A 16,343-nucleotide genomic window follows, 5' to 3' on the forward strand; every position below is an offset into this window, starting at 1 on the left:
TTCCAACCAGCTGAGCCACCCGGCCAGGGCTCAACAGTGCTCTGTAATCCCTTTATTCCCTCTGGACATCCTCTCCTGAGGAGAGCTGCTCAGCATGTGCATGGCTGCCTGCGGTCTATGGCATATTTTCCTGTACAAGGTCACCTGGTTACTTCGGCAGAATTACCTTTTGAAAACTCAGTAGAAGCAGTCTTCGTTCCTCTGCCTGCAAAAAAGCTGCTGATTGCTCTCAAACGCCTCTGCATTTACAGAGCCATGGAGGGGGCGAAGCTAGTTTCAACCACAGGACAGGCAGTCGGGAAGCAGCTTGGACTTGCCATGAATCTGGCCTGAGGCAGGAGAGTAGCAAACCTGCTCTTAGTGCCCGGTGGAGTACGTGCTTTTCCTCATGGGTCTCGCCCCTGGCATTGGCGCAGGGATGGACACCAGCCCCACCCTGCACCACCAGAGGGGTATGGGTTGGGTGATTTGGGTGCAACTTCTCCCAAGTCTGAAAATGTCACCTCACAGAAGGACCACTCTTCTGTAGCTGTGGTTCCAGGGCCTTGTTTCTGCCCCAAATCTATGAAAGTCTTGTTATACTTTGGAAAGAATTCCAGTCACAAGCAGTATTAAAAGCAAAGCAGCCTCTTCACACAGTTACAAGTTCTGTACTGTGCTGGCAAGAGCCATATGACATTACCTCCAGGAAACCACTGCCCTGCCTGACCGCTTTGCCCACCTCTGTGTGCCGCCCTGCCCCACTGGACTGGAGGCCTCTCAGGGGTAGGAACAAGGTCGGGTCATCACGGTAGCAGTGACAGTGACGAAGACGGCGACCCTAACCTTTGCCAAGTGCTCAGTGCGTGTCAGGTTCTGCCTTAGGAATTTTCTAACCATCTCATTCTCCATTAACTGGTGAGAAAACAGAGACATGCCTATGAGTGCACAGCAGCCGGCAGCACTGATGACAGACTGTTGAATGACTCTGAGAAGCCCTTGTGGTTTATTTACTTCTGAGAATCTTTTCAGATAAACAACGTGTTAGTTGAATGATGAGCTTTAAAGATAATGTAGCGAGAATCTGCTAATAGCATTTTAAGAAAATCTAAAACTCCAGCAGCTCATCCTGTGGAACGTCTCCCACTTCTGCTGTTAAAGGAACTGGTGTGCCTTTTTGTTCCTTGTTGTCATAGGCAGTTGTGCCCACCTGATTCCCTCCCTCCAGTTTCCTGAGGAGGTGGGCAGCAGTCTGCTGGGTCTCAGGCAGGGGCTGTGTTGAGTTTCCCTTGCCCGTTCTTTCTTTCATTACATGGGCTAAAGTTAACCATCACCACCTGTCCATCCTTCCAGCGCTCTGGGCAGTGGTAAGTTACATGAAAGTGTGAACCGTATCTGCTGTGCAGCTGCTTACCATGAAGTCTCAGCTATGGGCAAACAGGAACAAATCAACCTGCATGAAAGAGCTGCTATGTAGACTTACAACAATACAGCTGCTGAGTCAATTATGGGATGAGATTGAAATGCAGGTGCTTTTTATACCTAAAGCGTATAAAATATCCTGAGTGCTACCTAAAACATGTGATTATAATTACTGTAACGAGTGGAGAAATGATAAAATACCACCAATGAAGGTATCCCAGCTCAGTAAGCCCACAGGTTATGAACACTAGTAGCTGGGTGCTCAAGTAATAATAAAGCCTGCATTTCACATGAAACCACCAAGTTAAATATTTTGGAGGCAAAAAATGATAGGAGGGTTCTTGAGATTGCACTTGTACCCAACTCATAATCTTGGTACAGTTTTCACTAATGTCTATCCCTATTTTTTAAAGGAAAACAGTGTGATGCTAGTGAGCATATTTCCCTCTAGACCATGAATATTTTTTAAAATTAAGAACTCAAAAAAAAAATCCTAGTGATAAACACATTTTATTTCTGCTTTGCTTCTACTGGAATTCCAACAGGAAAGAGAGGGCAGGAAGAGCTCCTCTGGGAAGTGAAGGTGGAGCCCCTGTGGCCAGCTTTGCTTTCTGTTAGTCAAACCTCGAGGAGCCGTAGAGAAGAGTCAGCAGGTTACGTCAGAAGGTACCGCACTTGCAGTGAGTTCACTGAGAACTCATCAGGAGTCACCCAGAGCTTCCAGACTACCAGTTTGTGGCTGGGCACATGTTACTTATAATGCCCTCGATGCCCAAACCGTTTAGCTTGGTAACAGTTATGTTTTGCTCTTTGACTAGGAAGTAGCTATAGTAACAAGGTACAAAAAATAATAAGCATGCAGCCCTTTATTTAGTCTTGCAAAGTCTCTGCTTATAGTTCTGATATTATAGGACTGTGGTATACAAATACAGTTATTTACAAAAACACTCTAGCTGTGCAAACTTGTTGCTTTTTAAAAAATGTATGGGTAGTCCCATTTCTGCCTATCCCAACATATATTTTTATAGCATGCATAAAAATTAACTTTGGTGTGGGAAAACTACTCTATGTGTTGTCGCATACAGTATTTTGTGTCTATTTATATATTTACAAGAGTTTATCAGTTTATAGAACAGTACGGAAGTATACACTTTAAAATCCACAATGTAATAGCGTGGGTTTCTGGGTCTCAGAAAACAAAGGAATGGATTAGATACTGTAAAGAAAACAACTAGAGAATCCCAATATGTTAAAAAAAAGAAAGAAAGAAAAAAAGAAATGCGAAGAAAGCTAACTTGCTTGGGCTGGAAAATTACTATACATGATGTCCATGGCAGTGCAGTTGGTTGATAAATTGCTTTCTACATATGCCCTGGGTTGGCCTGTGCAGAAGTTCACTGGCTTACTGTCTAGCACACGACTTTCAAAATGTACAATGCTACAGTATCAAAATGTTTTGGCAAAAAAGATCTTGAAAGGAACCATGAAGTTTTGACAAAAATAGAAATCTGTAATAAAGCTAAATAACACTAAAATAAAAGGAAATATTATATATATATATCTGTTTTATAATTCGTATAGTCACACTTGTGTATTTTTCTGTTCACATCTAGTCTCCGTAATGAAAAATATTTTTATACAAAACATACTACTATTCTGGAATCATACGTTTTATATGCTGGATACATTTTTATCCTGTCTCACACACAACCCTTCTCTCTGGTCACTCTTCTCTGTCACACCTGCTCACTTCATTTAACAGGTATTCCACAGACAGTTAACACTCTGTAATTACAACAGCAACATTAAAAAAAAAAAACCAAACAAGCTTTACTGAAATCTATTAATTCAGTATTTAGCACATAGTTAGCATTAAACCTCAAACAGTACAGCAATATGTTACACTCTTTGTGAAAATAAGTTGTTAGAGACTGTTAAAACTTTTTTGAATTTTTAAACGTAACTCCAACTTGTGCCTAATAGGATTTGGCTTTTAAGAGGTTTCCTTTGCTGTGGACGGGGCGGCTCTGCTTGAACTTCCATTCTGTGCCTTGTAGCTGGTGAGGCTAGGAGTGTGGATGGTCCTGATGCCCCTGGCACCCTGACTCTGTGCGGAGGGGGAGGCGGGGGAGGGGGGGGAGGAGGCGCAGGAAGGAGGGGCTGCTCGGCCATTGGGAGTCTGCAGTGAGAATGAAAGATGGTGACCTTTACCTGTATGAGTGGGGCTTTGAAACTTTAAGGAACCATTAGAGACAGAGGGGATATGGGAGGCAGAGGGAGCAGGGCGTCCTGTTTGGGGGCTGAGAGAGTTAGCAGTAACCGGTGATTTAGAAGCAGCTGGGTTAGGGAAGTTAGAGCTGTCACCACTAGAAGAGGGCAGAGAACCGCTCTTCCCAGAGCTGGGAGAAAGGGCTGGAATCTTAGAAGCAGGTAAGGAGGGGAGAGTAGGCTTACAGTCCCCACCAGCTTTCTTAGCACTTCCATTAGCCTGCAAATAAAGATGGTGGGAGACAGTTTGTCAGAAAGCTGGTAACATGATCACTCCACAGGGTCTGGCAACACAGCCCATCTGAGAATAAATAAAAGACTCCAAACTAAACCAAACCAGTTCAAGGCCTGAGCTAAGTCTTGCTGTGCTGTGCTGGACCTGGTGGAAACCCCACAGGAAAGAGCAGAGGATGTGCAGAACAGGGGCAAGGGAGGACCATTTCTGGGTGCTGGGTCAGGCATGCGTCTGGGTCCTTACTGGGGTGGGGTGGGGCACGGTGGCGGAGAGTTAATGTGCCTCTAATGCAATGCACTCAACATAGGCGTTAGTATGGGTGACTTTCAGGACAGTTCAATAACAGGTTTGTCTGGCTCGGTTTCTCAAGGCATTCTGATGAACCACTACATTCACCAAAAAAAAAAAAAAAAGCCAACGTGTGGCAGCCTGGGTTAATGGTTAAACTTTGGAGTCACAATGTAAAAGGTTTTTATTGCAGGCATGCAAAAGCGTGGTGAAAAATTCAACAGAGGTTTTTAGACTTTTTTCATGCCCCCAGATCCAAGAAGTCTACATAAACCATAGCTTACAAGGAAAACACATTTTTTGGTATAAACTAAGTCAGTATCTTGCTTCTGAACCGTAAGAGTGTCCATCCAAAACTGGGCTTAAGGTAAAACTACCTGACGATACTGGCGGGGATCCTGCAGCTTGGTCTGCTTGCTGGGTTTGTCCAGGCTTCCGGGTCGGTTCTTGGCACTCATGGGGACTGGCATCCTGCTCATCTGCGGGGTCCCACTGGGGGCCTGTGGGGAAAAGCGGCAAGAAGGGGACGAGAGGGGAAAAACCGTGAGTGGATTAGCACTCAGCTGCCCCACCGTGTGCAGAGAGCTCAACGTGAGAAGCCACAGCCCTACATGCAGGACAGATCTAGGACATCAGAAGACACCACTGGGGTTAATTCCAAGAATCAAACAGAATAAACTGCCCCACTACTGATCAAACTGATTTTAATGTGAGTATCAAAGCAACCATTTCAACAGGAAATGGATGCCCGGCATCCTTGCAGTTTACCCAACACCGATCAGCAGCAGAGGTAAAAACAGAGTCAATTAGCTGTTAGACACCTAGTTGTTGTTTTGAAGGTGAGGGAGAAGGTGTGAGAAAGCTATCAAGGCAAACAGACAAGAAAAAAAAATGAGCCACCTGGCAGGAAGCAAGTAAATCACAAGACACCTTTTGCTAATGGTGATTATGGCAGATTTAAGAAAGCAGCTGGGTCTTTTCATTTTCCATCAGACCAAGATACCTTACGTGAAGCTGAAGGTATTGTTGAAGGGGGCTCTAGGGCAGTGGGAGCTTCTTCCAGAACTAGCGGGGACTGGGGAGAGGCCTCCCGGGCTACGGGGGAGGAGCTGGCCACAGAATCACTGCTGGAAGAACCTGAGGTATCAACTAGGGCTTTGGGACTCATTTCACTGATCGTATTTTCAAGCTGTTTAATGGTCTGCTCCAGGCTGTCCAACGTTCTATAGGTATTTTTCCTAATTTCATCGGTTCTCGAAATGGAAGACGTGTTTTCTAGGCCGGGCTGCTCTTGTCTCCTGAGCCTGTTTTGGGGGCTGTCTTCGGGTTGAGAGGACCTGGTGATTTCGAATCGCTTAGCCTCTTTGTGCTGCTTCAAGGTGCCATCCTCCTCCTCCTCCTCGTAGACCACCACCTGTAAGGTCTTCTTCCCTGTTTTGGTTCCTGTGCGGATTGCCTGAGTCAGAGCAGCGAGCTGCTTCTTAGGGAATTTGAACTTAAACTTCTTCTTGGGGCTGTCAAATTGGTCATAGGCAACGTCACCCCTGCCTTCTGAACCTGCAGAGTCTGTGTGGCTGCACGTGGTTAGCTCGGCCTTACTCACTGCCCGTCTTTCTGATACTTTCGTGTCATCTGAGAGGAAATGCGGCTGTAACTGACCCTCAGCCTGCGGTCCCGAGCCAGGGCCTGGCGCCACTTTCTGAAACTTTTGGGAAGTGTGATTCTGGACCACAGCGTCTCCATTTTCCTCGTCTTCCTCCTCCTCTATCTTTTCCTCTGTCATCATTCGCTCTAACTCCTCGTCACATTCCTCAAATATGGTTGAAAGCCTCTTGTAGGCAGACCGGATGTCCATGGGTTCGTCAAAAATAATGATGACTGGTTTCTTGTCTAGGCACACGACTGGCTCTTCACTTTCAGTCCCTTCTCGTTGGGACAGTGTCTCTTTCTTGGCATCTATATTCACAGTCTGCACATCCTCCCCCTTCTTGCTCACTATGTCGCGGACCTCCCCGCTAGAGAGGACCTGGACCGCAGTCCTGGTGATCATGAAGGCAATGTTGTCCGTGGGTACATTTTCTTCGGTGGGAGAACTTGGTGTTGATTCCCTGTCCTCGTTAGGTTTCGCATTAGTATGCCACACCCCCTTGGGCCTTAGCACAACTTGGTCAAACTCTGTCACTGGAACCTCTTGATCTTGAGTTTTGACATCACAAATACTCAATTCAGTTGATCTAGTGAGAGAGAGCAGAGAACACTTATCTGCATTTTCTTGACCTTGTGGACTCATCTCTTTTGTCTTTCCATAATTTATCTTCTGATTCTCAGTGTCAGATGTAGGGTGCTGCAGTCCTGAGATTTTAGGCCCTTTGTGAATTTCATCTTCTAATGAAGTCACGCCAGGGAAACCGGAATTGACCTTGGACACATTTTTCTGGGAGTAGTTCCTGCTCTTATTGGATATGGAATTTTTCTTCATGAAGATGTCAGCTTTATATTCTGATGTTCTTGACGCCTCAGAAATACTATTCTCCATTCCTTTTTCCCACTTAGGATGGTCATCAGCTTTAAGAGCCTGCGCAGTGACCTGAGAGGAAGAGTGGAGGAGGGGAAGCACACAGTTAATCAGGAATGCACCTGCAGGGAAGGTGATTCATATGCATGGTATCAGCTGGAACACAGAGCTGGGGAACTCACCTTTTGGAACTCCATTTGGGGGCCATTTTCATATTCAGCATCAGATTTCCGTATGTCTTCATGGAAAAATTCCAAATTCTGGTAGAATAGTGTAGGACATGTTACTCCACAAGACTGCATCCCCCCAAAGTGGACTATAACTAAACTGTTTCTTTAATTATTCTTCCAAAACATGCGGGCCAACCACATCTGTACACACCAGCCCAAAGCTTATAGCTCTGTTTACCCTGGGCTGTTCTGTTTGCCAACTTCCAAAAACATTCCCTGTGTTTGCACAAGATAAAAATCTCAATTGGCAAAATATTTCAAGAATTTCAAATTTGGTGGGGGAGGGAGGAGTTAAGGGACTAATTTTGGATGCACATGTCCTCTCTTCAACATCTGATAGTGAGTTAAGCAGAAGCTAGAACCAGAATGGTGTGATATTGTAGCAAGCACAATGTCCCAGCAGGCAGAAGACTCTCATTCTAACCCAGACCTGCCACTTAACTGCATTACTTCAGGCAAGTCCTGCCACCTCTCCGGGCCTTGGTTCCCTGCTCAACACTGAGATCTAGCCCCGCAGACTTTCCCTGTCCCTTCCAGCTAGTGTTCCAGTCCTCTCAGTTTGTTTATGGAAAGCATCCTATAAGGACATCTGCATTAGTTGGGTGTGGTACTAATGAAAAAAAAAACGAAACATTCTCTTTCATTCTTTTTCAAATGACAGATTGAAACGTACTCACAGCTTGTACTTGCCCTTGCCAAGGAAGTGTCAAAACAACCTTCAAAGTAATCATACCAAGAAGATCAAAACCAAATTTAATGTGATAATGCTGCTAGAATATCATGTAAACATTTAGAAAATAGATTATTTGAGGCTAGAATGAGGACTGGAACAGCATGGTTTAGACTGTACTCTCTGATGCAGAGCAGACACACTCTGGGGCTCTCATCAACATTCGGAACACAGCACCTAGCAGGGAGGCCAGGAATGGAGACGGCTCCACTGGAGGTGGGCCCTTTCCCACGTGGCCCTTCTAGCAGCCAGGGGCCCTGTCAACACTAACGCTAGCCAGGCCCTGTCACCTCCAGGGCACTGCTGTCCTTTCTTCTTGCTGCAGAGGCCCAAGAAGAAAAGGTCACTTTAGCAGGCCGGGGCCACAATCCCAAGGAGGAGGTTTGGTTACAGCAGTGACAACAAAACAAAGCACAATAACCCAAGCCCCGTCAAAGTCAACCCAGAGCAAACCTACCACCCTGGTTAAACATGGAAAGAATGTTCATACACATTGAAGAAACAACACACAAACAACAAAGTCGCTGTTAATCACGCGGAAAGATCCCACAAGATACAAGGTGCACGAGCCAGCCCGCTGCCAGGTGAACATCCTCCCACCCCAACGAGGCCCCCGACAAGGGCGATGATTTAGCTGCTGCAGTCGAATGACAATAACATCTTTTCAGGGATTTTAAATTTGATTATTAAACAACTAGTACACCAAATAAAAGGCTTTAATAAAAAAACAGGTGAGGTTTCTGCCTAAGGTTTCAAGTTGAACTAAAGAGTCAGCATGCTAGGGCCTGAGTGAGAATTTACCCTGAGTCGGGGAAGAAACTGGCCACACAGCTGCTGTTCTGCTGGGCCTGTTCACGGGTGTGTGGGGGGGACTGGCTCCGGTTCCGATCGATCAGGGTCCGTGTCATACCCATCATTAAATAATTGGAATGCCACCATATGAGATGTATTTTAAAGCAGATCTAGCAGCAGGAATATGGAGTGGAAAGTCATTAATATAAAGATGTCAAGTTCAGGGTTCATGGGACCTACCACTTTATTACTGGGCTAGGAAAAAGGGTGCATGTGTCAAAGCAAGTGCACTAATTTCATTCAGAGTACCATGGTCACAACTGTCACGTAATGTCATGATGATTTCTCGAGAATCAAGATGGCATGAAAGCTAACTAGCCTCATGAATATCTATTTATGGGCCTGGAGATACAGATTGTTCAGACAACCAGGGAAGTGGGCTCAATATGGATATGAGCAATAAACCAAAATTAGAGACACAATTATAGGAAAATTGCATAAAAGTCAAGTACGAGGCTAATGCTTCATGATGACAGGAGAAACATTTTAAGAAAACATTAAAAAAAACAATTGATTAATATAAAAAAGAAGATGAATAGCCCAGGGAGAGGTTAATAATGACAACAATTTGGGGACAAGTCTGACACCCATATTGTATATAATCACATATCAGTCTGATACTGATAGTCTGATACTGATATTATGAAGTGGATCAACCTACTGAGTATAATTATCCAGAATTAAGCACCTGTGATTAAAGCCAGTGTCGGGCACTTGGTCAGACCTGCCTATTATTATCTGATGGCTCCTTAACCAAGAGAAAAAAGGTCAATGGGCTTTGGATTTCTAATCACTAGGAAAAAAACTTCACGCCCATTAGCAAAATTCTACAATGAGATGACTGTCTCTAGAGGAATCTTCAAGTAGTACCCAGTTCCCAGTGTTAAAAATAGTTATATTGACTCCAAAATGCCATGTAACTCAAATGTGCTAGGGGCTCCCTACTTTGGTTTTAATAAAGCCACATACGGAAATTTCGAACACTGAAAAAGCAATGTATTTCCAATGTGATGCCATGGATTCAGTCTAAATTTGTAGGAGGTTTTCTTCATAAGAAAGCTTTATCAACAACAACCTCGTAATCTCTCATGGTGTACCGAGATCCCACGTTGCTTGGGTAATGGCTCATAGGTCAGTTGTGTGCAGACTCAATTCACACAGGGCTCGATGGTGGCTTTGCGCTGGGGAGGAGCAGGTCGGCCTTGGCCTGGCCTCTCGGCGGGGACTGTTAGCACCAGGCTGGTGTCTCTTGAAGGGCTGGGTTGGAATGACTGCTGATTGGTTGTTCGTTGGCTTCTTCGTGAGCTGACTTATACTGTGCAGACACCCACTGGAGCAGCAATGGGGCTGGCAGATGTGTTTGCCTTTATTTAAGGGGAGCTAGAACCTCTGAATTCTAGTGAAAAATGTTATTAGGCTTGAGTTTGTCATGATGAGCTTTCTATCCTAAATTTAGAAAGAGGCTTCATTCAAATAAGTTGGCCCTGTAATCCAAAAATTATAAAAGCTCTAAGTCTAACTTCATGTTGAAGCTCCAACACTCAGACTCCTGTCCTTTCCCTGACGTACTCAGGTAACAGCAATGAACTTGGTTCCAAAGCCTGGACAGTAGTTTTGAAGCCAATCGAATGCCATTAAAACTACACCAAATTTATTCTCTTGGAAGGTACACTTTGAGAATTTGTAATACTTAAGAACATTCTGTATTCTGTTTGGCATCTTTAAATGTGTGCAAATACCTATGTATCCGTTTCCATGAGGACCCCCTGCAGACGGTGGTGGGAATGCAGCTCTGCCCTGTGTTCTCTCTGGAGTCAAGTGCTTTCACACGTTTAGGATGTTGTTTTTGGTCCCGAGATATATTAAAAATTAGAAAAAGTGCTACATACTTGGTAGTGTTTCTTTTTCTTTTTGTAAGAGTCATTCTAGAAAGTCTTTAAAGGTATATATTCTTTAGTTTGGCAAGATAATACTTTGATTCTGCAAATAATCCGCCCATAAAACCTCACCAGTTATCTCTGAACTAAACCCAAACCTGTGTCTCCACTAGTTGTTTTTTAAGGGGAGAGAAAGAGAGAAGGCACAGATGACAGGCGCAGGAGCGGTGTTAGCGTCAGAGCGAGGAAAGAAGGGCTGTGGACCATGTGGCAGATGTGTCATTGCCACGTTACCTTCTTCTCCTTGGGTGAGACTGTGGCCCCCGGCCTAGTGTCTTTAACGTGACTGTCAGCCCGGGACCGCTCAGCATGACTTTTTGAATTTACATCCATAAAGGAACACTTCTGGAATGCCTAAGGAATTAAAATACTGAGGTTAACAGGGTTCCAAGTGTAGGAGGAGTAAATGCAGGTGTGGAGACCCACCAGGGCCTGTCCGCGGATCACAGCAGGCGGCCAGGCAGCGCCTTGGAAACTGCTCCCTTCTGGCCTCAGGCCCCCAGAGCCGGGGAGGGGAGGGCCTGGCACAAGGCGTCGGACTTCTGGGCCACACCAAGATACAAGGACACAGCCCTTTTTTCCTGTCCTGGATGAACCTGATTTGTGCTTATTTCTGTTAAGGCTTATTGTTATTAGGGCTTCTTGTTTTGATCTTTCAAAATATGGAATATGTAGATGAATGAAAACAAAACAAGAAACTTTTCTTTTTTCTTCACTTTTTTATCAGACTCATTTTTTTAAATTGATAACATAAAAAAAGGGCACAAGATATTACAGATCCTTAAAACTTGAGATGAAAGTAAGCCTTAGCAATGCACTGTCTGACACAGTCACAGGCGCTCAGGCTCTGATGTGCTCGGAGGCTCATTGAGAATAAAGCACCATGTGATTCTGAGGGGCCTCCTGCTGCCTGAGCTCCAGACTTGTCTCTGAAAACTAGTTACAGGAGCCCACACTGACTCACGTGAACTCAGAGAGGAAGCACAGGCCGGCTCTACGGGACAGACGGGAGCACTAGTGTGATGGCGAGAGCAGGACAATGCTAACCCAAGAACCCGTTCAGAGGTTTGCAACATACCACCTATTTCTTTTAATACTATTACCCAGGGCTCCCAGAGAAAAATTAAGTTGGAATTTCTGGGCTGTAGGACTTTTATAAAAACTCCCTATGCTATTCTAATGTGTAGTCAAAATTAAAAAACACTTATTTAAATGAATCATCTCAAATAACTCTTTCATATTTCCTTAATGTCAAAAATTGCCATTTGGAAATAAATACAGGCAAAAGGAATAGCCCGTGCCCTCCCTAAGTGAACATTTCTGCACTGGTCCTAAAATAAGAAGGGCGCTGATGCCTGGGAAATTCCTCAACCTGCCTCCCACTCCCCACTGACCCCGTTCCCGCCACACTGGCCCCCTCCTTGCTGGCCCTGGAGATGCCCAGGCCTCCACTCACTAAGACCATCCGCAAACCCCATCGGGCTGTTAGACTCTGGAGCCTGTGTTTACTGATGATGCTGGTTGACACAGAACAGGAAAGTTGTTCCACAATTACACTCGGGGCTGCAGCTGCTCCTTCTCCTGCCTGGGAGGTTACTGTCTAACTAGAGCCATTGGCCAATTTTCTGAGGCAGCAGGTTGGGCCCCAACTCCAGCAGGCTGGCTAATGGGGATTGGTTAAGTTAGGGTTAGAGCACCTCACTCAACACTATGATTTAACTGCCAATAATAAAACCAGAAGCCAGACCTTTCGCTTTTGCAAAGCTTTCAGTTAAAGAGCATCAAAGACATCCAGACTTTAATGGAGGGAAAGTCTCTAGTGATGGGCTCTAAGTGGCTAGACAAATAAATTACTTTTCTTAGGAGGCTAGTGCGCCCTGGCCAGTTGGCTCAGTGGTAGAGCATCGGCCTGGTGTGCAGGAGTCCCGGGTTCGATTCCTGGCCAGGGCACACAGGAGAAGCGCCCATCTGCTTCTCCACCCCTCCCCCTCTCCTTCCTCTCTGTCTCTCTCTTCCCCTCCCACAGCCAAAGCTCCATTGGAGCAAAGTTGGCCTGGGCGCTGAGGATGGCTCCATGGCCTTTGCCTCAGGCGCTAGAATGGCTCTGGTTGCAACAGAGCAATGCCCCAGATGGGCAGAGCATCGCCCCCTGGTGGGCATGCCGGGTGGATCCCGGTCGGGTGCATGCAGGAGTCTGACTGCCTCCCCATTTCCAACTTCAGAAAAATACAAAAAAAAAAAAAAAAAAAAAAAAAAAAAGGATAGTGCAAGATTATGCACAAGCCTAAAAATCTCTACTTCCTGCTTACTAGTAATTGCTCACCTTGCACAGATTTAAAATTATCTAGGGCTCTGTCATCCATCTGAACCAAACTGGGCCATGGTCAATTCACACCCTAATTTGGAGACAGATGCTACAATGAATGGCCCCAGAATCTACATACACATCTTGGACATGCACCACCCCCGGCAGCAAGTGGCCTTGACCCACCAGGGTCAATAGCCAGAGGCTCATCACCAGGTAACAGTAATGGATGCCTCTATGCTCTCGACTGCTTTATGAGTTGCTAACTTTATAAATCTAGAGTTCTTATGAATAAAATCCTCTAGCCATTCCAAAAACCTTTAAATAGTGTGATTGGTGGAAGGGATGTCCTGGTCCAGTCTCTGAGTTTTAGAAGCTCAAAAGGGTCAGGTATGTGACCATCAACCAGAAGCTCCATGTTCCCTATGAAACCCAAGCAGCTGCTCTTTGGCAGGGATTACCATGAAAAGCAGAGCAGGACAGCAGCACTGGAAATGACGTCCTAATTCCCAAAGAAGAATGCAGTCCTTGGGCCTGCACAAAACCATGAGTATACGGCTGAATAGGGAACATGTTGTGGAGCCCTAAGAAGGTTGTGGTCTTACTAGCTGAAAAGCAAAATAATCCTACAATCAGCATGGGTCAAAATGAAATACTTACTCTACGGACAGACTGTGGTCCAAGAATTGTGTGTATGTCTTCGATGAGTCAAGTTCTTAGAATGTACACCCAGGGCAAATTCCTATCCATATAAGATCAGTTTTGGGTATAGCTCCTGCATCCCATCCTTAATTCTATGAGTAGACTGTGGCAATTAAGTAAAACATAAAAATCTAAAAAAATAAATAATTTCTTAAACAGGCAAGGAAAATAGGAAATAAAAGTATTCAGCTTTTCAGAATATTTGAAAAGATGAAACTGACACCGAAGGAGAAGCCGAAAGGAAGCCACATGACTCAAGATCAATTAAGCCTGACCTGTGGTGGCGCAGTGGATAAAGTACTGACCTGGGACGGTGAGGTCGCCAGTTTGAAACCCTGGGTTTGCTTGGTCAAGGCACATATGAGAAGCAACTACTACAAGTTGATACTTCCTGCTCCTATCTCTCTCTCTCTCTCTCCCTCTCTCTCTCTCTCTCTCTCTGTCCTCTCTAAAAAAGCCAGTAAATAAATCTTTTAAAAAATCAGTCGTTTTAAACATTGAAGCCAAAAAATGGACCCCACCTGAAGTGGGATTTCATTAGTCCTTATCAAGAAAAGACATGGCTGGTGTTTCTGATTTTCTTTTAATTGTTTTTGAAATGAAACAGAGACTATTAAGACTGACCGAAAGGGAAGCAAATTCTACCAGCCAGAGCTAAGAAAGCTGGCAACTGACGTTTTGTGTAAACTTTCCCAGTTGTTTTGTGGAAAGGTCATTCCTCACACACATCCCAAAGGTGCCCCAAGAGCCCAGCGGAGGCCCAGGCCAGCAGATACTCGCTGGGCAGGGGCTCGTCACCAGCCTTCTCTAGCTGATCAATCTGTGGGAGATTAGTCACAGAGTCCCTGGGGGGGAGGGGCAAGGAGCCACAGTCAGTTCTGTCACCCACGTACCTGGAGTTCTGCCATGATTTTGTCTCCTTCTTCTTCCTCCTCGTCCTTTGAGGAGCAGGTAGTGACAGGCGGTGGGGATGGCGTCCAGGAGGAAGCAGACTCCTCTGTTGGGCTCTTTGTGGCTCTAGCCTGCATGCTTGGTCCAATGTCTTCACTGCTTACCTGTGGAAGATTCAAACCACAGGCACTGGTTTAACACCCCCAGGTGCTGGTAAGAGGAGGGGAGGAGGTAGTGATCTCAAGAACTCATGTTTTCTCACTGCTGAGTTAAATGGTGTCCTAGCGCTTCAACTCCGGCTGAAGGGCTATTTTGTTACTTGCATTTAGTATAAGATTTTGTTTATGCAAACTACCACTTTCAGGAAAGAATTACAATAAAATTGTAATTCCTTGACACTCAGTGCCAGTGCCTTTAAGAAAGGCCCTCTCCCATACGATCTCTCCTTGAAACTTGAATTGTGCATTGAACATGAAAGACAAAACCTGCCAAGTTAAGTCCAAGTTAAGCAACCATGTTAGCCTATCTCCGTTCCCCTGTCACGTGGCCTTTCTGGTGCTTTCCTCTCCCATCGTATTTTCAATCTTAGATGACCTGCGGGGGAAGCAGCTTGTGCTTTGCAGCTCACACAGTTGCAGTGGAAAGTCAGGTGAGGATAAAACTGGTGCGGAGGCGATTCCAGCAACGCAGGCTGACGGTTTTCCCTCCGCAGCACTTCCTGACGATCTAGTTTATTTGATTCTTCGCCTCACTACCTATACCTCAATGAGAAAAGAGGGGACCTTGTCTAAGGGCATCATCTGAACCCAGAGACCATTCAGCAGGGCTTAACCCATCTGACCTTCGGGGTGGTGTTCTCTTTCCTGCTGGTGTAGATCACATCGCCCGACCTGGTGGTGGTGAGCCCCGATCCTGGCAGGAAGCTCCGTCTCGGGGGTGGGGGCGGAGGAGGTGGGGACTTACCCCCCAGCCTGTCCAAGTCCTGCTCTGAATTCGGAGAGTCTTCTGGAAAACAGTGCACTGTTACATAATCTATATTCACCGTGACGCCCGGAAAGCCCAGTGTATTTCTGCCCACTTGATACATTCTGACTTAAAATTATCTGTATTCTCTCTACAGTGCAAAACTCAGTGGGATAAACCCTGAAGCCCACTGGCTTGACAGCCCGGAAAGACCTTACACAAGTTAATTAACCGCCCTCTGCCTCGATTTTCTCCTCTATTAAGTGAGTATTATAATAACAATCTCTCCGCTGGGGTGCTGGGAGGATTAAATAATAATATGTATACATAAAGCCCTCAGAACAGTGCTTATTGGCTTATTATAAATAGTATGCAAGTAGCAGCTGTCATTATTAAGCAGAAACTCTGAGTATTACTGGGAGAAAGACCAGCCGTCCTCGGAGCGTAGAGGGGGGGGGTGCACGGCAGAGGGGGAGGTGCACGGCAGCCTCACCGCCGTCACCGCCAGGCCCCTGCAGGTTCCCATGAGATTCGGACAGGTGGTAATGGAACAGCAGAGCCGAAAACTGGTGGGCCACTCCTTCATTCTAGCCTCGCACCCATACAGCAAGTGAAAACACACACAGGGCACCTAAATGTTCTCCGGTTCCACAACCAGGAGAATCTTTTTCCGGTTTTTCCTAGAATCAAAGGCCCCCACCAGCTCAGTCACCTCTGGTTCCCCATCTGCACACCTTCTCCCTTCTCCTCTCTGCACACACTGGCTTCTCCTTTAGCACCTGCCATCTTGGTTGCTTCTTGTTCAGCACTCTTCCTCTCTGCTCTCATTCTGCAAAAATATGGCCTCCTACCTCCTCCTCCTCTTTATTCTTAAAACTTTGGCGCAAAAACCCTCCTCCAGCACACATTAGCATAACAAAGCTTCCTCCAAGCAGGAAGGTAATCAGCCATTTCATGTGAGCAGCAGCCATTTTCAACAATAAAAGTGAGCAACTCAGAAAATACAAATTTTACAAACTCATTTGC

General features: G+C 45.6%; 1 protein-coding gene across 24 annotated transcripts in view; it reads right to left on the minus strand.

Annotated features, from left to right (window-relative positions):
* Positions 1-1,925: 1,925 nt before the first annotated feature.
* KIAA1217 (KIAA1217 ortholog) overlaps positions 1,926-16,343 on the minus strand; it is a 561,660-nt gene continuing 547,242 nt past the window's right edge. For 8 of the 24 annotated variants that reach the window (XM_066383944.1, XM_066383942.1, XM_066383941.1 and 5 more), the window contains 7 exons: positions 15,196-15,359; positions 14,357-14,518; positions 10,691-10,810; positions 6,890-6,967; positions 5,196-6,779; positions 4,570-4,692; positions 1,933-3,889 (listed from right to left, as the gene is read on the minus strand). In XM_066383944.1, coding sequence (XP_066240041.1) covers positions 3,395-3,889; positions 4,570-4,692; positions 5,196-6,779; positions 6,890-6,967; positions 10,691-10,810; positions 14,357-14,518; positions 15,196-15,359 — 2,726 coding nt within the window. In that variant the 3' untranslated portion in view covers positions 1,933-3,394. Of the gene's footprint in view, positions 3,890-4,360; positions 4,693-5,195; positions 6,780-6,889; positions 6,968-10,690; positions 10,811-14,356; positions 14,519-15,195; positions 15,360-16,343 lie in introns of those variants that run through there. The other 16 variants (XM_066383940.1, XM_066383936.1, XM_066383935.1 and 13 more) reach the window with 10 other exon arrangements.

Source organism: Saccopteryx leptura, chromosome 5 (assembly GCF_036850995.1).
Source record: "Saccopteryx leptura isolate mSacLep1 chromosome 5, mSacLep1_pri_phased_curated, whole genome shotgun sequence".
NCBI lineage: Eukaryota > Metazoa > Chordata > Mammalia > Chiroptera > Emballonuridae > Saccopteryx > Saccopteryx leptura.